General features: G+C 52.2%; 2 protein-coding genes across 11 annotated transcripts in view; one reads left to right on the forward strand and one right to left on the reverse strand.

Moving 5' to 3' along the window:
- The window catches only part of MTMR3 (myotubularin related protein 3), a 74,662-nt gene extending 71,988 nt beyond the window's left edge, over positions 1-2,674 (forward strand). For all 7 annotated transcript variants that reach the window (XM_058851161.1, XM_058851160.1, XM_058851164.1 and 4 more), the window contains one exon: positions 525-2,674. In XM_058851161.1, coding sequence (XP_058707144.1) covers positions 525-696 — 172 coding nt within the window. In that variant the 3' untranslated portion in view covers positions 697-2,674. The remainder of the gene's footprint in view (positions 1-524) is intronic.
- On the reverse strand, positions 712-22,834 carry LOC131585252 (acyl-CoA dehydrogenase family member 11-like). 4 transcript variants are annotated; one of them, XM_058851170.1, is made up of 15 exons: positions 22,463-22,834; positions 18,953-19,185; positions 18,235-18,334; positions 17,104-17,221; positions 16,576-16,709; positions 16,319-16,477; positions 15,542-15,636; positions 15,178-15,277; positions 14,073-14,213; positions 13,657-13,749; positions 13,179-13,286; positions 7,735-7,906; positions 6,970-7,141; positions 6,562-6,700; positions 712-2,851 (listed from the first exon to the last, which is right to left on the reverse strand). In XM_058851170.1, the coding sequence occupies exons 1-14, from the start codon at positions 22,664-22,666 to the stop codon at positions 6,589-6,591; spliced, it is 1,941 nt and encodes a 646-aa protein (XP_058707153.1). In that variant the 5' UTR covers positions 22,667-22,834; the 3' UTR covers positions 712-2,851; positions 6,562-6,588. The 4 variants fall into 4 exon arrangements, with proteins under 4 accessions (XP_058707153.1, XP_058707154.1, XP_058707152.1 ...); XM_058851171.1 differs by having other exon boundaries at positions 712-2,856; XM_058851169.1 differs by lacking the exon at positions 712-2,851 and having other exon boundaries at positions 5,443-6,700.
- Between the last annotated feature and the right edge of the window lie 78 nt (positions 22,835-22,912).

Consider the following 22,912-nt stretch of genomic DNA (forward strand, 5'->3'; position numbering starts at 1 on the left):
CATTCCCCACAGCCTGGCTCAGAAGGTGCCCCAGTGTGGCATTAGCACCGTGCTGGAGCTCCTCTGCCCCACATCCAGCCTGGCAGTGCCCAAGGCCAGGTTGGACGGGGCTTGGAGCAGCCTGGGACTGTGGAAGGTGTCCCTGCTCAAGGCAGGGGTGGCACTGGGTGAGCTTTAAGGTCCCTTCCCACCTCAGCCATTCCATGGTGAATGGCAGAGAGCTCTCTGTGTGACAAGAGCCTGTCCAGCCTGGCTCAGAGCAGTGCTGAACAGAGGCATTGAATGACCTGCAGTTCCACACTGGCCCTGGCTCTGTGCTCCTTCCTGTGCCCATTCCCTGGATCTGCTCCCTCCTTAGGAGGGAGGAGCACAGACGTTGGAGCTGTTCCTGCCCACAGCCTGGCCTGTAGGGAGGTATCTCCCCCATCCCAGCCCTGGCAATATCTCATTTTACAGCTCAGCTAACTTTATCAAACTCCTTCTGATCTTTTTTTTTCCCGTTTCTCCTCTGTTCCTGGTACAAGGAATTGTGGCAACGTGTTCTGCTCCAGTTGCTGTAACCAGAAGGTGCCCGTTCCCAGCCAGCAGCTCTTCGAGCCCAGCAGAGTCTGCAAATCCTGCTACAGCAGCCTCCACCCCGGCAGCTCCAGCCTGGACCTCGAACTGGACAAGCCCATCACTGCCACGTCCAACTGAATTCCTGGCCTGGGAGCGGCGGGGGAGCAGCCGAGCCGACCCTTCCCCACGGACACGCGGATCCCGGGGGGCCGAGGCTGGGAGGCTGCGCCTGGAGCTCGGGGCGTGGGGCGCTGCTGGGCGGGACAGACCTCGAGGATGTGCCGCTGGATCGTGGGGTTCTCCTTGTCCAGCTCTTCCCCCTTCCCTGCCTGTCCTGTCTGTGTGTCCGTGTCCCCGCGCGTGCGTGTGTGTGTATATAATAATATATCTGTTTGTTTGCGGGAGGGTCCTGGAGGTGGGGAGGGAGCTGGTGCAGAGCCAGGGTCCCTGTGGGTATTTATCTGTCCCGCTGCAGAACTGCTGCAGGCCGAGGATTTTGGGGAGCAGAGGGAGCCGGGCTGGCCAGAGTGGAGAGCCTGAATAGCTGCAGCCTCCAGTGCTTTCAATCACTCCTGTTATTCCAAACCCGAAACTGCTGTTTGGGAACCTGTTGCTGCTAGAAGAGGTGGGAATCTCCTTCCCGAGACCTTTTCCCTCTCTGTTCTCACGGTGGGCTTGGCTGCCCGAGGGGGTCTCGGTCAGGTTCCTGCGCTGGCGGCTCTGTACCTGCACACAATCCGTGAGCTCTGAGCCCTCGGAGCGGGAACACCTGGAACGCTGAGCCAGGCATCACACCGGGCCTCGCCAGGGCTCTGACCATGCAATTCCTGACTGAATCCACGAGGACAGGAGCAGATCTCTGCCTTGTCCTTGCCACATCTGGGTGGGATTCCCTGTGGGAGCAGAGCATTGCCATGGTCAGGTCCTGGCTGGTCACTCGCACTTTACTGGACGATCCAAACCGACGGAAGGCGGCCGGGGCCCGCCGGGCTCGGCCTGTGCGGATTGCGCTGGTGCTGGGCACCCTCTTGGGATGCTCCTCCTTTCCCAGGCTGTCTTCAGTGTACTCCAGATAGGAAAAAGCTGCCTGAGGAGCTTAAAACAATCCAAAATACATTATGGGTTTCCCTTCCTCCTTCTGTCCCAATCACTCACCTCACTGAAGGGTGAAACTCCCAAATACCCATTTGTAACCGACTGGTAGGTGCTCATCCCATTCCCTTCCCATAGATCCTGCTTAGTGCAATCAGGCAAGGAGGAAGAGTAGATCCTGCTCACAGTGCATTCCCTAGGGAAAATCCCAAACTCTCTGGTATTCCCAAGAATCCTGCTGGAGTATTTGAGATGCTAGATACAACAGTTCAAAATCAAGAACCTTGGGAAAGGATCATTTTGCATTTCCCTTCCCTGGAATGTCACAATCACATCATCCAAAGGGAGGGTCACATGGAGAAACCATCTGGCAGAGCTCAGTGGGTCTGAGGTGGTTGGACTGTGCCCTTCCCACCCTGCCGGATCCACGCGCTGGCGTCCACGTCCAGGAAGGAGGAGGCTGCGTCCTTGCGGGAAAGGGGTCTGGGAACGGACGGAGCATCTTGGGATCTCCCTGGCACAGGTCTAGAGAAAGAGACACTGAGGGAAAAGCAAAGTGAAGGATGGTGTTTCCAGCCAAGGAATGTTTAGGATTGGGGGTGGGAGAGAGGCACAGGCGTCGCTGCTCCGAGCGGGGCGAGGGAACGTGCGGCTCCTCCCGGGGTGGCGAGGGGGAGGTGGCAGCGCTGGGCTGGGGGGGACACCCCAACCTTGTGTGGCTTTGTGGTGCAGAATCAGCCGGAGCCTCTGCACGTGCCAAGAGGGTCCGGGCCGGGGCTGGGATGTACAGTGTGAATAAAAGCTTGCAGCTCTTTAGGCTTTTTTGGATCGATGAAGCACTTTTTTTATTAATATTATTTTTCTTTGTATGTAAAGGAGGAAGCCGTCTCTCCGTAGCTGTGTACAGAAATAACCCTTCTCTCCACAAGAGAGTAAAGTGCTCCTATATTTTTCATTTTTGTCAAAAGCGAGAAGTAAATACTTTAGAATTGTTAAATATATAAATAAAAGTGAATAAAGTTTAGACTTTTGCATGGGAGCATTTGCTAACACACTTTCTTAGTTTTCTTCCCTGTCCCTCGGAGGGGACATATTGGAGGCTCAGCAGAAACACCAAGGCCTTGGGAAAGGAGGCTGCAGCTGCTGCCCTTGGTTTCCTGTTCCACACCGTGTCTTTCCAGGGAACAGCAAACTGTCACTCCTAAACTTAAGAGGAAAAATTAAATCTTGTTTTTCCTGGTGCAGGAGTCCCAGGCAGGGGGAGGTACACAATGCACACACCCTGCTGTTGGCACAATCAGCACGGTTTTCCCAGGATGGAGAAAGGTGCCAGAGTCTCAGCTCCCTCCACACCCTGTTTTTCTTTTTCCCCTTGACCAACCATCCTATTTCAGTCTGATGATGTTACCCAAATGTAGGAGCAGCCTGGATTTCCAGGGAGTTTCCCCTGCTTTCAGTGGGGTTTCGCAGTGGAAGCTCCATTCCCACGTGCCCCTGCCTTACCCCGATGCTGGGTTCTTTGGGATGTGGCTCTTTGGGATCAAACCAGACTCACTCAGGTGAGTGAGTCTTCTTTGTTTCCCAGAAGGTGGAAAACTCAACTGATGTTTGTCCTGCAGAGGGATTATTCCCATTTTCCAATGGCTCCAATTTCCTGGCTCATTCCAGCTGGGCACTCTCCTGTCCCCTCAAGCCCCTCATCATCATTTATTTGTTCTCTTACATATTTGAGGATTTGCCCTGAATTCTTGGGGGTCTGAGCAGTTGTGAGGGATTTGGGGCCAGAGCTGTGTTATCACAAGACCTTGAACACAAGCCCTCTGTGATTTGGTGTTCCTTAAATCAAACCAGGCTGGGGTAGAGCCGCTGGTGTGATCTGGAGTGGAGATGAAGCAGGAATCACGTTTGGTGGTGTAAGGACCACGCCAAGCATTTCACACCTCACAATGGGATTTCCTGGAGCTCCTCTCATACTTGAATTTCTCCTGAGTGCTTTCAGGAGCTCATTGTCCTGCAGATGTTACAGGCCCCGGGCCCCAGAGGGATCAGAGAAGTTCTGAGCTTCCCCAGGTGCAGAAAGGCTCCTGCCAGGGGCAGCAGCTGTGCCAGAGGAGGACACAGCTGAAGGTGTCAAAGCTCATTTCCCCGAGATTATTTCTTCCTAAGGAGCCTCCTTCCCTGTTTCCTTTGTCCCAGCTCTCGGACAGCCCATGAGCCTGTCAGGACACCTGTCAGGACACCGGCGCTGCTGTCACCATCGGCGGCTTCAGAGCTGCCCCTGGGCTGTGGAACAACCTCCAGAGTCAGGATCTCAAAGAGCGCCAGGAAGCGCTGGGAACGGAGGGGAGCTGGCAGCGGATCTCACCCTGGGAGGGCTCAGATCTCAGAGCTGGGCACAGGGCAGGGAGGTGGTGGCAGGTGCAGGGTGGGAACCAAAGGCTCTGCTGGGGAAGGAAGGGGAAGGAGTTCGGGAACTGCTCCACTCCCTGGGAAAGGCTGCAGGGGTGGGATGGAGCCTGCCCTGGGAGAGGTTTCGAGGTGTTGGGAGGCTGCAAAGGGCAGTAACCACGTGCAGGAAGCTGAGCAGGCTCAGGGGGTTCTGGAACTGTCCAGACGAGGTTTGGAGTCAGCACTGAGCAAAGGGCAGCTCTGCCAGGAGCAGGACTGGCCCGAGTGCTCCCCAGTCCTTGGAGCTGCCCATCTCTTCCCACAGCGCAGCTGCCAGAGCTCCCATTGTTGCATTTTGGGATTTCAGCTCTTCAGTTCTTTGGATTTTGACATTTTATAAATGCTGCTGAAGTTTGACTTTATTATTTAACAAATCTGGGTTTTAAAGGGATTTCCCACAGCTCTGTCACAAAATGATTTTTAGACCTTGCAGTGGCAGCAGGTGATGGATTTGATTGTCCTCTTTTTGGGTGGGATTTATATTAAAATTACATCTGAAGTCTCAATGACTTACTTGAACCACATGAAATATTTGAAATCATGCCAAGCTCTGAGGGCAGAGCTGTTCAGCAGCACTGGAAGTGTCAGACCCTCGTGTGTAACAGCCTTTACTCCACTGTAGCCTCAGAGTGAATATTTGGATCTTAATAAATTTGTCATTTTCCTACACTATGATGAATTCATAGTCCCTTGTTCTCTGTGGTGGTGCATCTGCAGAGCTCCCAGTCTGAAGGGCTTATTTTTAGGCAAATTATGGCTCATATATGAGGAAAAATGAATCCTGGTGTTCAGAAATGTAAAATGGGCTGGGAAGAGGGAAAGCCTGGATTGGCAGCACTTGGATTTGAGCCCTTAGGGAGAGCAGGGGATCCCCAGGTGTTGATCAGCTCTGCAAACACTTCCAGCACCTGGACCTTCCCTCCTGGGTCACATCCATCTCCTGCTGCTGGACCCAGGGGCACAGCTGGGGGTGGATGTTCTGCCATCGTCACTCAGAGCTCAGCGTTGCTCCCTCACCTCCCCATTCTCCTGAGCCTTACAGGGCACAGCAGCTCCTGTGCATTGACCCCTGAGATCTCTGACACCAAACTGCAGGGACAGAGTCCTGCTGCCAGGACACAGGGAATGGCTCCCAGTGCCAGAGGGCAGGGATGGATGGGATATTGGGCAGGAATTGTTCCCTGGCAGGGTGGGCAGGCCCTGGCACAGGGTGCCCAGAGCAGCTGGGGCTGCCCCTGGATCCCTGGCAGTGCCCAAGGCCAGGTTGGATGGGGCTTGGAGCAGCCTGGGACAGTGGAAGGTGTCCCTGCCATGGCACAGGGGGCACTGGATGGGCTTTAAGGTCCCCTCCCACCCAACCCATTCCATGATCCCATGTTTCTATGATGTAGGAGATTTTCCAAACCCCCCCAAACACTCTTTGTTCCCTGCAATGCACAGACAACAGAAGCCCTTTGCTGCTGGGGTTGGTTCATGGCATTTTGGTGATTTCAGGGAAGCTCTGCTTGGCTCAGCCTGTGATCCCTGTGCCAGGGCCCCATGGAGCCTCCCTTGCTGTGTCCTGCTGGGATTGCTCCACTCTGCTCCTCCCCAGAGCCACCCTTTGTGTCCTGGCTCTGCCATCTTTGAAACTCTGGACAACTCTCATCTCAGCAAACAGCTCCTTCCCCCTCTTCCCACTCAGTGTCTGGCTGCTGTACCATTTCCCAGCTATAAATTCCAGCTGTCTTCGATCTATTAGTGCTTTTCTTCTTCTATTAGCAACTTCTTAATTAAAAACTTGTAGCCAGCAGGGCAATACCAAGCAGGTTGACTGATGGGCTGAGGGGAAGGAGAAGCCCACAGCCAGTGCTTAGGTGGAGAATTACTGGGTTCCAGTCCAAAACTTCTGTAGAATTTATGTCAGGATGGATTGCAGCATCATTAGGACACGTGCATAGGGAATTAATCAACTTTCTGGAGGCCAGAGAGAATAAAAATCCCTTTTTTCTTCAGAAAGCAGCAGTTCCTGATGAGGTCGATGGGTGGTGGAAAGGGCTGCCCCCGGAGCAAGCCCCATCCAGGGGTGGAAGTTTGTGGTCAGCACGGGAAAGCAGGAAGGTGATCAGGGGAAAACGGTGGGTTTCTGTATTTAATCAGCTCCAGAAAACTTTCAGATTGATTTTGGTTGGTTTTCTTCAAAAAGATGAGTTTTGGCACTTGAAGAGCTGCTGCTTCTAGCTCTTGCCTGGATTTTATCACTGGGGCTTTTCCTAAAGCACTGTGAGAACATTCCAGCACCTTGGAGCAGCTCTCAGGGCTGTGTCTGCATTAGGAAACCTCAAAGCCATGGATTTCAGCACGGGGCAGGTGGGGGTCACTCCTAAAGGATTTGTTCTGGCTCCTCGTGGAACGGAACATTCCACCACACCTCGAATCTGCAGAAGTCTGAGGATTTGGGGGATTTTTTGGATTGCAACCCACCTGGTGTCCGTGCCGGGGCTGCGGCGCTCAGAGCCGGCTGTTCCCGAACACCAGGGCGCTGTCCTGGAGCGCTGCCCCGCCCCTGTAGCTGCCCCTCCCTGACTCCACGGCCACCGGACACAGCTCCTGGCTGCACCACCTGGATGGGGAGAGGGATGGGCTGTGCCAGTCCTGCCTCACACACGGGGCTGCTGCCAACCCGAGCCGTGCCCAGGTGGGATCCCCCATCAATGCGGGAATCTCCCGAGCAGGGAGAAGCCCCGGGGCTGAGCAGCCGCTGCTTGTTCTCAGCTGTGCTCGTGGGTCCGGCCATGGCCAGGGGCTGCATCATTCCAGAGGCAGAGCAAAGCCTCTGGCACTGCCCATGGAATCCTCCAGAACACTCAGGGTGGACAGGGCTGTGCCTACCTCAGGGCAGTGCAGGCATCTGCGGAGGAAGCATCGGCCCGAGCCGCGTGTTCCATCAGAAGAGCTCCTGTAGGGGAGTAGGAGGTGTCAGCATTCCCAGGCTCCTGCCAGAACAGCCCAGGGCTCAGGAAAAAAGGACGGTGGATACTTCTCAGCAGTGCTTGAGGCTCATCTGCTTCAGCATCAAAGGTGGGGACTGAGCTTTAGAGCTGCACCCTTGACCCAGGTGTGAATCACGTCTATGGCTGATTCCCAACCCTTCCCTGGTCTGAAATCCATCAGCACAGGAAGGACCTGGAGCTGCTGGAGCCAGTCCAGAGGAGGCCATGGAGATGCTCCAAGGGCTGGAGCCAGGCTGGGAGAGCTGGGGGTGCTCACCTGGAGAGGAGAAGGCTCCAGGGACACCTCAGAGCCCCTTCCAGGGCCTAAAGGGGCTCCAGGAGAGCTGGAGAGGGACTGGGGACAAGGGATGGAGGGACAGGACACAGGGAATGGCTTCCCACTGCCAGAGGACAGGGATGGATGGGATATTGGGAAGGAATTTTTCCCTGGGAGGGGAGGGAGGGGCTGGGATGGAATTCCCAGAGAAGCTGTGGCTGCCCCTGGATCCCTGGCAGTGTCCAAGGCCAGGCTGGAGGAGGTTTGGAGCAGCCTGGGACAGTGGAAGGTGTCCCTGACTGTGGCAGGGGGTGGGACTGGATGAGCTTTGAGGTCCCTTCCCACTCAGCCCATTCCATGTTTCTGGCATTCCTGTCATTGCCCTGCCTGTGTAGATCCGTGCCAGGCTGTAGGAGAAGTCCCTGGCTGCCAGCTCCATGGTCAGTGTCTGCTCTGAGCCCGCAGCTGCCATGAACTCTCGGAGGCTCCCGATGGCTTCCCGTGTCCGCTGCATGGCCAAGGCCAGTTCCCTGCTGCTTGAAACCAGCTCCAGCTTCTCCTGCAGAGAGAACAAGCACAGGAAAAATTCCAGTGTATTTGCCTTGTGCCAGGGAAGGGGCTGCTGGGACCCTGGGCACACCCAGCTGCTGACAACAAGCTCAGATCCAGGTGGCTGCCACTGGCACAGGTGGAGCAGCCAGGGAAGGGGATGTGCTGAAAAGGAAGCTCCCAGCCTTGCCTTGGGGATGGAGAATTCCCTGTGAGCAGAGCCAGCAGGTTCCTGTTTCCATTCTGGCTTCCCAGCTGCTCTCATCCCCAGTTCTCTCTATACCTGTATCAGGGTCTAATTCTCCCAGGGTTTATTATTACTTGCACAAATATGCTCAAGCTGTGTCCAAGCAGAAAAATTCACATTTAAATGAGCTTTCCTCTGCAAATTGTGTCAGAGGAAAAAGCCCCGAGACAAGAGGAAATGGCTTCAAGCTCCACTGGGAGAGGTTCAAGCTGGGTATTAGAGAAAATTCCTTCACCAAAAGGGTGGCCAGACACTGGCACAGCTGCCCAGGGCAGGGGTGGATCCCCATCCCTGGAGGGATTAAACAGCCCTGTGGATGTGGCACTGGGGACATGGGACAGTGGTGGCCTTGGCAGTGCTCAGGAATAGCTGGACTTGATCCCAGAGGGCTTTTCCAACCTAAAACATTCCATGATTCTGATGAAGATTGGGCATTTAACTGTGCCAATGGCACTGCCTGAAAGTTCCCCTGGTTGAGCCAAGCTTCTGTTCTGCCACATCCCAAATCCCTTGTGAAAGCAGCAGTGATACTCTGCTGAGAGAATCGGGAATTGTTCTTTGGGCACGGCCTTCCCACACTGTTCATCAGTGATTCTTTGTTATTCCCAGGAAGGATGGGACACTGCCTGTGTTTGGGGCTGGCCCTGCCTCGTGAGCTGTGATCCCATCTTTCCTCACTCAAACCCCTTTCTCTGCAGCAGGACTGAGGGATCAGCTTGGAGAGCATCCCCAAAGGCTGGATGTGAGCAGCACAGTGTGGTGGGAGGTGCTGCTCATTAATTAGCTCCATCAATAACCTGCAGACGAGACTGAAGCCTGTGAGCAGCAGCTACACAGAAGGAATTTTTTATGTTTCTGAGGCTTTCAGTGCTGAGGTGATCCCGCAGCTCCTCTTGCTGGACCAGAAAATCCATCTGGGCTGGGCTGAGCCCAGGTTTGCTCTGTGTTCTCTGACTGCTCAGACCCCACACTTCCACACTTGCCAGTGCTGCTGTTCCAGGCTCCAGGGGCAGAAACAGCCCCAGCATGTGCTGGTCAAATACAAGAACAATTCTAGTGCCAACATAAAGCCCATAAACCTCCAAGCCCATGGAATACTAATGAGGTGTTCTAAAGCAGCTCAGAGGTTGTTGCTAATGAGGATCACAGATCCCAAAGGCATCAACTCCCTCAGTTTTGGTGGGAGCCAGCACAGCACTGGCTGAGCACGGAGACAACACAGGCTGCTTGTGGCTGGGACATGAACATGATGCCACAGCTGGAAGGTTTCAACACCTGGAAATATGGATCAGGAATGTAAAAGTATCATTTATCCTTAAGGGGTAAAAAAGACCTTGTATTTTCTTTGCTCACCAATAATTTACTTTCTTTGTTGTTCCAATTGCGCTTATTCCTTTCCTAACCAAAAGTCCTGGATCTTCTGGAAGGTTTTTCCATGCTCTCTCTGCACTTGGGATGGAGAGGCTGGGAGCTGCTCCAGGGCAATGCTTGAGGCAGAAGCAGCTCCTGTCCTCCCCTGGTTGCTCTGCTCCAGCTCTGGGAGGAGGCACACACAGCATCACTGCCCACCACCCCTTACAGGCTGAAATGATCAGCAAAGGAGCTTCACAGCTCCAATAGTTCTGATTCCCTCTGTTTTCACTGAGGAATTTTAAGATGCTGCTTGTTTGTTTGCTTGCACTGGCTCCCAAGCAATGTGGTCAGAGTGGTTTTTACTTACAAGATTAATCATGAGTATCTAAAAATACAGTGACAGGAGGAACATCCCAAACAGGGCTAAAAGCACAATTTTGTGTCAATGCTTGGAGCAAACACACAGCCCCACATCAATAACCTCGATTTGTTTCCTGCTGCCAGAAAATTGGGGTTGTGGTTTGAAAAGGACCTGAAAACACTTCATGTGTCTGAGATTGCAGGGCTGATTTACAGCCTGAGTTACAGCCTGAATTACAGCCCTACATAGAAATTGTTGAGGCAAGAGTTGATTCTGAGCCTTGCACGACATGTGCGGGACTGGTGCTGAGACCCTGTCCTGGGATGTGCCCAAATTTCACCTGAAGTGACTCAAATGCAATAATCAACGAACTGCCCAAGGCTATTTTAGAGGCACTTTTCAGACTGTAATTGAATTTGAAAGTACACCCAGGGCTCTGGCTCAAAATTCCAGCTAATAAAATTTTAGTACAACACGAACTGACTGGCCCTGTGCAGTATCCACCTGAAATCTCACCACAGCAGAGCTGGAAGTCAGGATGTGTCCTGGACTGATCCCAAACCGTGGGCAGCAGGGGAGGGGGGATTCTGCTCCTCTGCCCCACTCAGGTGAGACCCCACCTGCAGAGCTGCCCCAGCCCTGGGGCCCTGCACAGGAGGGACCTGGAGCTGCTGGAGCCAGTCCAGAGGAGGCCACGGAGCTGTTCCAAGGGCTGGAGCCAGGCTGGGAGAGCTGGGGATGCTCACCTGGAGAGGAGAAGGCTCCAGGGACACCTCAGAGCCCCTTCCAGGGCCTAAAGGGGCTCCAGGAGAGCTGCAGAGGGACAGGACACAAGGAATGGCTTCTCACTGCCAGAGGACAGGGAGAGATGGGATATTGGGAAGGAATTTTTCGCTGTGGAGATGAGGAGGCCCTGGCACAGGGTGCCCAGAGCAGCTGTGGCTGCCCCTGGATCCCTGGCAGTGTCCAAGGCCAGGTTGGACAAGGCTTGGAGCAGCCTGGGACAGTGGAAGGTGGCAGGGAGTGGGCTGAGAGGTGCTTTTAGGTCCCTTCCAACCCAAATCATTCCATGATTCCATCCCTGTCTCTCAAACTCACTCTTCTCCCCAGGATTTCCATATGTAGATCCTCTAGACAAGGTGCTTTGTCACAAACTCACCTGTGTATTAAAACCCCTAAAAATTCAGCTTCTCACAGTCACATTGTGCAAGAATGGCTAAGTTCTCTATATTTCCCTTTTCCTGAGGATAATTACAACCCTTGGTTCCTGATCCTGATCAGAACTGAGCATCTCACCATCAATAGACACAGCTGATAAAGGATAAAGGCAAAACCTGGAGTTACCCTTGAAATGACCTTCAGACAAGCAAGTGCTCTACAGGCACTAATGCTGCTTTCTGCAAAGCCTCTGACAATGGGCACAAGTCTTGCACGCTGAGAACCTTGATGGACAAACATAAAATAAACTGTACTCGGTTTGTGTGCATCAATAAAAAGGAAATGGATTGGAACAGTAAAAACCCCTTTATGGTGGGTTAAATTATTTCCTCACTAGACAGGATTGGGAGGGATGTTTCAAAATGAGCCAGACTCACAGACTGAAAGAATTTGGACACCTGGAGCTCAGAAATGTGTTGTTTATCACCTGTGAGTGAAAACCTGATTCTGGTATAAAAACTCAAGCACGTTCTTGCAGAACTCTGCAGACAGAAATCCCTCCCAGGTTGCCTTTCCAGCACCTGGCTGCCCCAGGCATAAAGGAAAAGCTTAAACTGGCCAGGTCTGATGTGTTCTACTCAGAACTGGAGCATCCACACTGCTGAGCCTGACCCAGTCCCTCTCCCTGGACATGCAGCAGCTTCAGTGTGACATGGATAGTAAAGGCAGTGGCATTACTGGAATTTGGAGACCTTGAAGCCAGCACTCACCCCCCTCCAGCCTCACCCACAGCGTGATTGATGGGAGCACTGAGGAGCTCGTTAATTAATGAATCTCGGGACTCGTGTTGCTGCTCTGCAGGTCCCTGCTCTGCACCATGGCATTGTGCTCCCTAATGCTTCCCTGATTATCCAGCTGTTGAGCAGCTGGAGGGGCCCTCCCAGCTGCACCAGGGAGGTGCTCCAGGGTGCAGCACAGCACCTTTGTGGGGTGTTTGTGTAACTCAGTGCAAGACTGTGGAAACTGTTTCTTTCCAAATTATTTTAGAGCCTGCCCACAGCTCCTCTACTTCCCCATCCATTACCTGCAGTGTCAGCCTAAGCAGCTGTTTGCCAGCAGCTGGATTTGCCCCCAGCTAATGTGCTCAGTCCTGCTCCTGAGCAGATCTGGCTTCTTGTTTGGTGGCCAAATCGTTTGAGGTATTTCTTCCTTCTCAAAAGTTGTCTGAGAGGATGGCAAGGGGACCCTCCCTGCTGGAGGTCAGAGAGCTGCTGTGTACAGAACACAGCTGAACTGGGGGGTGAGATGGGACACAAGCTGCCAACTGCAGCCACTGTGAGAACTACTCAGGCTCTGGAAAGCTCTGTCCAGCCCCCAGTGCTGCAGGAGAACAGTGTCCCAGACCCTTCCCTTCTCATGGGGTCTGGGTGGGAAGGTGAAGGCTGCACACAACTAAATCCAGCACTCCAGATGCCCAGAATTCCAGCAGTGTCTGGGCTAATGAGATCTGGATTGCTGTGTCTGGATAAATAATGTCACCTCTGAGACAACACCCTCTGATCCTGCCTCCTGTCTCCCTTTTTGGGATGCACCAAGCCAGGTGATGCTCCTTCACCTTCATGAAACTCTGAGCTACTTTGAACTCCTGTCACCTGAGCAGCTTTAAAAGTAGAGCCAAAGAACAGCAAATCCAAAGAGACAGAAATGGAATTCCTTTGGCTCTATCTTTTCAGGGAATAAAAATAGAAAGTCATAATGCAGTAGATAGCCCTAGTGAGGTTCAATATTCAGCAGTCCTGTGGTGATTTTCCAGTTAAGAAACAAAACCACAAAATTATTTTGGATTCAGGAAGGTGAGTCACGTTAAAAATACACTTATTTTGGTACCTGTCTTGAGGAACTCTGACAGTGCCAAGCTCCCCACTGCTGAGCTGAAAGTGTCTGCACACAAGGATCCCAGGATGAGCACTGCCTGCATCCTGCTTTTGGAAGAGCTATTTAAGGAGCAGAATTGTAAGACACAATTCCAATTGTTGGAGTACTTGTCTAAAGCTTTCAGTTTGGGCCTATTCCCTGCCAGTCTCAGGCAGGAGCACAAAGCCCAAAGAAGGCTTTGCCAAGGTGGGTGGATCAGGCTGAGCAGGGCTGCAGCTGTGGGCTCACCTGCACTGTGGACAGGAACACAGCCATCACCTGCCCTTTGCTCTTGGCCAGGGATCGCAGCACATCCAGGGACAGGATATTTGTTGTTCCCTCCCATATGGACAGCACCTGTGGGGAAGAGGAGACTGTGGAAGAGCCTGAGGGAGCCCTTGCAGTGACTGCAGCAAAGAAGGGGAGTGTGAAGGAACAAAGACACAGGGCAGAAGTAAGGGATACCAAGGATATCTCCAGAGATGCCTTGTCTCCCAGTAAGTGGAAGGGAGCAGTGGAGCCCAGCTCCATTGCTGTGCTAGGGAACAGCATCAGGAACACATCCTGTCCTTCCCTGGGCCTGGCTGGGCCCAGCAGGAAGGCAGTGAGGGAAGAGCTGCCACACCCGAAGTGAGCCCAGGAGAGCTGTGTGTGTCTCTAGCAGGGAGCCAGAGTGCTGTGCAGGGGACTTGGTGACACACAGGACCTTCTCCTGCCACCCTCTTACCAGAGTATCCCGGAGTATGACTGGCAAGCCTGTGTCCTCCATGTAACCTTGGCCCCCAAAACTCTCCATTGCCTCAACAGCCACAGCAGAAGCCTGCAAAATGCAGAGAGCTGCCATGACCCACAGTGCCTGAGGGGGAAATCCAACCTCCCACACCACACAGCAGCTCCTGCTGGGGTGGGCTGACGGGATCCTGTTCATCTCCTGAGGCAGGCTGGTCATTACCTGCAGGAGGAAGAGATGGGAATGAAGCCTGAGTGACACAGAGAGGACCTGCAGGAGCAGCAGCCTCCAGAGCAGGAACTGCTGCAGGTCCTGCAGGTATCCCCTGCTCTCACTGCTGTGTCACTCACTCCTCTTCCCAGCTCTGTGGTCACCAATATTGCACACTCTGGGCTAATCAATCTGTTCCATACCTGCTTCCCTGTGTAGAGTTTGGCCACTGGGATGAGCAGCCTCAGCAGCAGCTGCTCCTGCTCACTTGCCAGGTTTGTTTCAGCCAGGCCCAGCAGGCGAACGATCTCCATAAGCAGCAGAAATGCCCCTCTCACCTGCACCTGTGAGCAGAGGACAGGGGGACTCACTGGCAGGGATCTGGGACTCTGCTGATTCCAGACTCCATGCATGGGATTTCTCCAGGGTAAAATGTCTCCCCTGACTGCTCAGACCCACAGCTTCAGAGACCTCTGAGCAGCCAAGGCACAAAGTATGGAGCATTAAAGGTTCTCTGCCACTCTTGGACATTGTGAGGCAGTAAAGGGGCAGTGCTTTCATCAAGCCTACTTGAGCTTTATCAAAGCTCCTAAAAAGCATCCAGGCCCCAAATGCACATCCTTTCCAAAGGTAAGGGATGTGAGATGATGGCCAACCTCTAAGCACCAGGAGCTGCAAGGTCTGTGACAGATTTCTTCCTGAGCAGCTTACTTCCCTGGCAAGTTTGGATTTGGGAAGCATCAGGGTAAGGAGCTCTGTATTGTAGGACTATGTAGGATCTGCCCTTCCTTTCAAAGGGGGAATTCTGGCCACAGGCAGTGAGATGCTGGAGCCTGAAGTCATGTTTGACAGATCTTGGCCACCTTTTCCCATCTTGAAAGGTAGGGAATACTGTTAAATACTGTTTACAGCCCATCTCCTGATGCAGGAGCTCCCAGGAAGTTGGATGAGTCCATACAAGTCTTGGACAAGAGCCAAGTGACTGTGGTGTCAGGCCTGGATTCTGATGCAAACACCCAACTTCAGAAGTCATGGCTTATCGTAGTAAGGGCATTACTTTCTCTCAGGGAAACTCCCAGGTAATTGTTTAGGATAACCTGAAGTCCAGCAGAGGAGCTAGGTCTGTAATCAGATCAAATCCCACTAGAGTACAATAGTTCCCTTGTTGCATCCACCTTGCTGTAGCAGAATAGCCTCCTAAATCTGAGTGCAAATTCTAAATTTAAATCTGGCTGTGCTCACTAACAGCACAGGGTCTCTGCCCTCTTTCCTTCCCAGCAGGTCCAGCTTGGCTCCCAAAAGCCTCACCTCCATCCGGGCTATCGTCTGCACGTGCAGGGGATGGTCCTTGAGGAGCTTCCCGAAGGCCACGCGCTTGCGGGCGTAGTCCCTGCTCAGACTGATCATCCTGGAGGGAACACACACAGGGAACAGTTACACCAGCAACTTTCCACTTCTGAGCATTCCCTTCCAGTCCCCTGCACTGTAAGAACCCTGTTCAGCTGTACCACACCTGTACAGGTCACCCACTCACAGGCCACCCTCCTCCAGCACTGCTGGCTCCAGGCCTGTCCCACAAAGGGGACGCTCGGCTGCAATGCCGAGCACTGCAAAGTCCCCTCGTCCTGAGCAGCTGCTCCTTCAGCCCTGGAGGGATCCATGCTGCCCTCACCTTCTCATGGAAGCCACGGCACCAATGACATTGTGGATCCGAGTGATGTTCAGCATGTTGGAGATGGTGGCCACTCCATGACCCTCTGCAGAGATCTGCAAGAACAAGGGCTGACATGAGCCCTGCACTCACCTTGGATAGGGATGGACATGAACATGTGTGAACAGACACATGGACACAGGCTGTTCACTCTGTCCCTGTCTGCCCTCAGGCACTCAGAGACCTGCTTGCTTTAAAATACATTTGTCTCATTTTAGCCAAGTCTGTGTTGTGATGTGGCTGCCCCATCCCTGGAAGTGTCCCAGGCCAGCTTGGATGGGACTTGGAGCAACCTGGTCTGGTGGAAGGTGTCCCTGCCCATGGCAAGGGGTGGAATGAGATGAGCTTTAAGGTCCCTTCCAACCCAACCTATCCTGGGATTGTGTTTCTATGATCACAGAAGTTGCTTTTGGAGACTGTCATGATCAGTTCTGGTCCCTGCTGTTTGTTCCTACTGCACACTACACACTGTCCCTCAGCTGGCTCAGGAGCCAGGATTAGAGAAATGACCAGCCTAAAACAACTTTGTTGTTGTTGTCTTCTCTCATATCTTTTCCTGAGCTCTTCTCAGCTCTGCCCCACACAGAGCCCCACCAGTGAATTGTTCTGTGATGTGGACAGCCAAGCTACAGAGGTGGAAGAGAGGAACTTTTTCAGTTGGGATCTCTGCTGAAAGCCTCAGGGGTGAGTACCACGCTAGAGAAGTCCAGTCCCCAGGGCAGGGGAACTCTTACACACCAGCTCTGCTCTGGCTCCTTGCAGCCACAGCTCTGCTGTTGCCATCTGCCTCGTGCCCAGCTTGTCCTTCAGCCTTTGCACCTGGATGCTGTTCAGCTTCCCCTCCTCATCCCGAACCCTCAGGAAGAACAGGGACAGGCCTCTGGAGCCCTGGACACACTGCAAGGCACACAGAGGGTTTCATTACAATGCAACAAGGAGGAAAAAGAATGCCCCTGCTCCTTCCCCTGGTTCCCCACCCAACAGAAATGGTTTACCTGTCCTTCAGCATCTGCTATCCTGGCCAGGGTTAATGCCACATCAGAATCAGCTGCTGATGTGAACCATTTAAATCCATACAGACGATAGGTGCCATCCGGCTGCTTCCTGGCCACGGTCTCGGTGCCATTCGCTGAAAAAGAGGAAAAAATTTCCTGCTCTTATGGCAACTTCTGTGTCAATGCTGAATTTACAGTGTAAGCAGCAGCTCCTCTAAGGCACTTCTTGCTGTGAAGATGGAGCATGGGTAAGCTGTTAATCTCTTTCACTGACCCTTGATAAGAAATGCAGTGTGTATAATCCAGTGCCTCCAGTTCTTTAGGGGTTACCACAGCCAAGAACACAAAGGGCTCCATGTGCACAGGAACACAGAGATTGGGCCTTTTGTTGGTTAAAAAGCAGAGCTGTGCAGAGGATTTGGATGATTTCTGCTGAAGTCCTAACCCAGCTCCCTGCCTTTTTAGGTTCCCCCCATCCTTTGTGTTCAGTTCTCACTGCCATATCTGTTCCCTCCCCAGAGCACTTACCAACATCTGAGCCACCCCTTCGCTCTGTCATCCACTGGCCAGAGGTCCAGAACTTCTCAGGGTCACGGGATGTCAGACGGTCAAAAGCATTTTTCAGAGATCCAGGAATACCCAGTGACTGTTTGAGGGGAGGGAAAATAAACTGAGATGATCAAAACCCAACAGTTGACATTAGACAGTTGCCTTAACTGGTGTGTTCAGGGCTCAGACAGTCTGGAAGCCAGGTGGGTGTCCTGCACCACAGAGCATCTGCAGGTGCTGCTGAGAGCCTGTGAGCCAGCCCAGCTCCCACCAGCTGCTGCAGCACTGTGCAGACACAAGGTGCAGACCTGTACAACAACACAGAGTGCTGAGCATCCCTGTCCCCTTGGATTTCTGGAGAGAGAGGTCTCAAACAGCTCATGTGCCAGGTTCATGTACACTGGATGTCACCAGCACCCAGAGAGCTGCAGGGAAGAGCGACCTGCCTTGTGCTGCTTTAAGTTTTGGTAAATTAAAATGCTCAGGGTCGGCTACCTAAGGAATATTTTCCTCTGAATCCTATGTAGGCACTGAGGCAATGCAGAGGGGGTCACTAAGATGCAGAACCAAATGTTCCAATTGTTAAGTTGTCGTGGTTTGGTGAATTTACATCAGGTATGGAACTGCCCTATAATATCTAAGTGCCACTCCACACAAAAATGGGAAAACAAATTACCTTGTAGCAAAAACATAACATAGGAATATAGAAATACAGAACTGTTTGGGTTGCAAGAGGTCTTAAAGCTCATCCAGCCCCACGCCCTGCCCCTGCCATGGGCAGAGACACCTTCTACTATACCAGGTTGCTCCAAGCCTTGGACATTTCCACTTGGGACACTTTTCCAGCTACCTGCAGTGTCACAGGTGCCATGTGCAGCAAAGGCCTTATTGAACACGGCGCTGTCAGTGAATATAAAGGCTGGCGTGGGCACAAAGGCTTTGTCCCTAACGGAGAAAGGCAGTGGGAGACAGAGCTGAGTCACAGAGTGAGGAAGGGCCGTGCCCAGAACCAGATGGATCAGTGCTCCTCCATCCTTGGCTGGTGCTCCTGCCTCTAACCCACAGTGCCAGGACGTGGGCTGCTCCCTCAGGGACCAGCCAAGCTCATACCTCAATGACTTTGGCTGCCCCATCAGTCATGGCCAGTGGACAGCTGAAACCTCCAGAGGAGCTTGAGAACAAGTACAGTTTGACAGCCTGGTACAGGCGGCTGGGAGAGGGAGAGACAGAGGGAAAACAGGCAGGTTACACAGCAGTGCAACAGCAGGAGGATGAAATATCTCGACTGGGAAGAGAGGAAAAATTACACACAGAATGAGTGAGGATCAGACCACTCATTTCTGAGACCACTCATTCTCTGAGAGGAGAAAAACTCTTCCAGCCAGGGAGAGGAAAGAGGAGCAGCAGAGTTTCTCAGTCCCAGTGGGACAGCCAGCACTAGGCCAGCCTGTGCAGTTTTTAATATGAAATGTGGGTCTGTCTCCATGGTGTGGAATACAAAAAACCTGCAAGTGAAATTCCACATCTTTAGCTGCATTACAACTAACACACACAAAGCTGGAATGGTGCAGGGAACTGCAAGGCCCCACAGTCTGGAAGGTGACATCAAAGAATATTATGATCAAGTGTGGGCCATTAGTTATGGCTTATCATTGGTGAGGTGGAACATTGCAGTGGACAGACAGAGCTGCTGGGGACAGTGGGAGGTGTGCTGGTGTCCATGCAGCATCTGCTACCAGTTACACAACCAGCTCAGTCCTGCAAAATGCTGAATAAACCTTGTTAAGAATAATAAGGCACTGAGTCATTCCCAATTTCCCCCAGTTACCTCCAGTTGGAGTATCTTTTCTCATAGGCCTCAGCAATCAGCCCTTCTTCTGCTGAAATCTCCTTCATCCTCCTCCACGCTGAGCAGGTGTGGATGTGATCCACGCGCTGCCCCCAGGCATCGTACTGCCGGAACACAGGGGGGTTCAGCTCGCATTCCCAGCTCAGAGGTTGGATCTTGGTCAGCAGGCGGTTTCCAAACCTCTCCAGATCCTGATGCACCTCCTCCAGGACCTGTGGAGCAACAAGGAGAGTCCTTCAGCACATCCCAGCCTCAGTCCCAGCTGGAAGGGCAGAGGAATGACCATGTCGTCCTGCAGTGCCAGTGGTCTCTTGCCACTTGGCCCTTCCATGCATTCCATAACACAGCACGACAGCTCCCTCAGCCTCTGCTGGCACAGCTGTGCTCTGCTGTCACTTTTTCTCTTTTTTCTCTCAAAATCATTTTTTCAAGTTACTTCTGGCAGCGTGTCTGGATTTCACAAAAGACAGAAGCACTTTAGTGTCAAGGCTGAGAATGACACAGATGCACGAGAGCAGGGGGGTTGGACGAGACGGTCTCCAGAGGTCCCTCAGCCACTCTGTGATTTACTGCTAGAGAAGAATGCCAGGGGAATGGCTGCCAAAAGCTGAATGCCTTCATCTGTACAGGAAAACTTCCACTGGGATCAGCAGCTACCTGCCTGTCAGATTAGAAAAGGAGGGATGGAGCAGTCTTTTCAGCTTCAGCCTGACACACAACACGTCCAGATTCAAATTCCCACCCTGCACCCAGCTTCCTGAAGGATTCATGTGCCCTTGCTGACCTGGATGGAGTAATATGTCCATAGTTAATGGAGGGAAACCAGCACTCAGAGGAGTGATTCATTCCAGCCCCCTCAGATCCCTGTTTCAGGGTGACAGGAATTGCCTTTTTGCAAGTTCTCTTCCATATCTATGAGCAAAGCCAAATGAAGTTACCTAGATTTAAATAACCTGAATATTAGATGAGAAAAATCAGGCAAGGAAGACCCAACCTCCTTCCTTGTTTAACTTCATTGGCCTAAACACATCCAAGACTGCTGGGGTCAAAGAAGCAACCGATTTGTTTCCATGAGAGCAATATTTTTTGCCGTTCTCTGCCTCTCACGAGATGCTCGTTCCCTCCTCAATAAAATAATGGAGGTGAACGCCATAATTGCTTCACCCATAATTGTGCAGTTATAAACCCCATTAATTTCCTGCTGATGAAATACAAAGATGGCATTTTCCTTTCCCTGCCTGTCCCTGTATTGACCTTCCATTAATCTACATCCTGTGTGATTGATTCCTTCTTCCCTCTGCCACTCCACGTGTGTGATGAGGATCAAACACCCCAGGTGCCACTCTGAAAGTCTCCATCCTCACACCAGCCAGTTTTCCTTCAGCTGAACGGTGAAAGAGTGTTAAAAATCACAAAACAAGCCAAAACCATGCACGAGAGCCTGTCAGCTGCTCCAGCTCGTGCCACACCCGTATTTGCCATGGGTGTGCACCTCCAGTCTTTATCACAACAATTTGAAGGCTATTTTCAAGGCATAACCCAGGAATTCTAAGTTCATGGACTTTGCTGAAGCACAAGAATCTTTGAACTGTTGACCTAGTGGGTTTTTGTGGGCAGTAAATGAGTCTACCACGATCTCTTGGTCTGAGTTCATACAAAGAACTCATTAAACAATCCTTTCACCATCATCCATATTTCCTAAAATCCCCCAACAGCCTCACTGGGAGCTCATGCCCTACCACACACAGCCTGACAAACCACTGAATTACCCAAAAAAACGTGTTTATTTCCTGGGTGAAAGAATAAAATCAAAACTCCTGCACTTGTGACTGCTGAATGTCACACCTAGCAGCCTCGGTGCTCCAAAGAACAGATGCTGGGATATGGAGAAGACAAAATCGTTTGGGTCAGGGCTGAGGCTGCTGGGTGGTTCCATTCACCCTAAACTGTCCTTTGATGTCCCAAGCATTAAGATATGGGAAATGTGCAAATTAATGCACATTAGGAGTTCAAATAGATATCCTTTATATTAAAGGATGTATTTTCAGGGCAGCAAATCCTGGTAGATTCCTCTTCACAACACCCAGTAAAAGCAGGTGCTTAATTCTGTCTTCTCCTTAAATCACCTTCAAACAGAGAAAGAAAATTTTTGTGCCATTTGAAGAAAATTTCTGTGTTTGACACGGAAGAGCACAACAGGAATCAGCCTCCAGCTTCAGTGGGACACACAAAGCTTCAGGGGTTGCTGCTGCCCTGGAGAGGAAGGGTTCTCCCATGGAGAGCAGGTTCTCAGCGCTGCAGGCAGAGCCTGGGCTCTCCTTTCCAGCAGTGAGGCAACACTGCCCCACTGGGACTGAGCACAGAAATGAAAGGGAGATGCTGCTCCCGGTTCTCTGGGGGATTTTGGAACCACTCTTCTCAGTTTGGGGAAGGAGTGGGAACAGCCTTGTTGTACTAATCCTTTTATTCTCTGGGAGACCTGAATCATGCTTCTTCCAAAAGTGCAGATTAGGAGCAGGATCTTAACAGTTACCCAAAGGCATCCTCCTTTCCTGCCTTCTTTTCTGGCAAGAAGGCCACGGTGGTGCTTAGGGAGGCCTTGTTCCTCTCTTTAGGGATGGCTGTGACAAGCTCCCAGCACTGCCACCACACTCTTCCCACCCTGTGTCTGCCAGGCCTCACAGACCTGGAGAGCAAATGGGAAGGGGACCTCACTGAAAGCCAGGTCCCCTTCCCTCTGCTCACCTGGTGGCTTTAGAAGTCATGGCATTGCTTCTGCTGGAATAAATCATGGAAAGAGGTCACACTGTGCACGAAAACTGCTCCCTGAAAAGTGGGAAGCCCCCGTGGCTCTTGGGGTGATGGCAGAGGCCAGCCAGAGGTGAGCCACCTCCTCCCAGGGGTTCCTGTAGAACTGGAGCTCACAGCATAGACATCAAGAGCTTGGGGTCTCACCCCACACCCCCATCTGCACCCCTGAAATCCACACAGAGCCTTTCCTGGCTGAAAAATGAACCCAGAAGTGCCACCAACCTATGCAGAGAACAAGCAAACCCCAAGGGGCCTTTCCACCCTCTTGAGTACTCAGCTGAGAGCAGCCCCAATCCTCAGGAATTTTCATTAAAACACCTCTTTCCCTAGGAAGAGAGGTGGAAGAACAAAGCAAAGTTTGGAAGCATCTTAGTTTGATTCCTCTCTTAGAAATTCCTTTCTCTACATGACCAGACAACAAATGCCCACACTGACAATCCCCAAACAGCATTACAGCACCCAGCCCAGTCCCAGGAGCCCACTGAGCCAGTTGCTCTGTGTGTCCTGGAAGTGTTTGTCACCCCTGCCCTCAAACACAACAAATTTTAAGGAATGCTGATAAATTCCCTCCAGTTAAACACTCAAAGGCACAAAAAGGCTCAGACAAACATTCAATTCAGAGTCTGAAGCAGCGACTCGGCAGAGCCATGGTGGGTACACACAGAAACACAAACAGACCTTGGGAGGAAGGTGTGTTTTCAAGTAACTCCGAAGCAAAGTGTCTTCCAAGTACGGGTTCCCAGTCCCAGGCTGCTCTTGGAAGAGGGCCTCTGCATCTCTCCTTGCAAGGTGTATTTCCAGATCTTCTAACACTTCTTTTTCCTTCATGCTGGCCTGTTGCTCCTGCCCCACGGTCGTGTTGATTCCTTTAATGCTCAGCATTTGGCACCTGTCCCAAGGCAAAAAGTGACCTGATTTCCATGACTTGCAGGTGGCACTGGATCTCCACCAGGGCTACAGGCAAACATGATCCAGCAATGTCCTGGGGGTCACACCTACAGCTCTCACCTGCAGACCCTCACACAACAGCAGCACCAGCCCTGCTTTCAGTGCTGTGAAGTTATTCTTGAAAAACCAATGAGATCTTCTCCCCTCCCTCAGGGAGGAGCTTTCCAGCAGCTGTTGTTA

Source organism: Poecile atricapillus, chromosome 16, assembly GCF_030490865.1.
Source record: "Poecile atricapillus isolate bPoeAtr1 chromosome 16, bPoeAtr1.hap1, whole genome shotgun sequence".
In the NCBI taxonomy this organism is placed as follows: Eukaryota; Metazoa; Chordata; class Aves; order Passeriformes; family Paridae; genus Poecile; species Poecile atricapillus.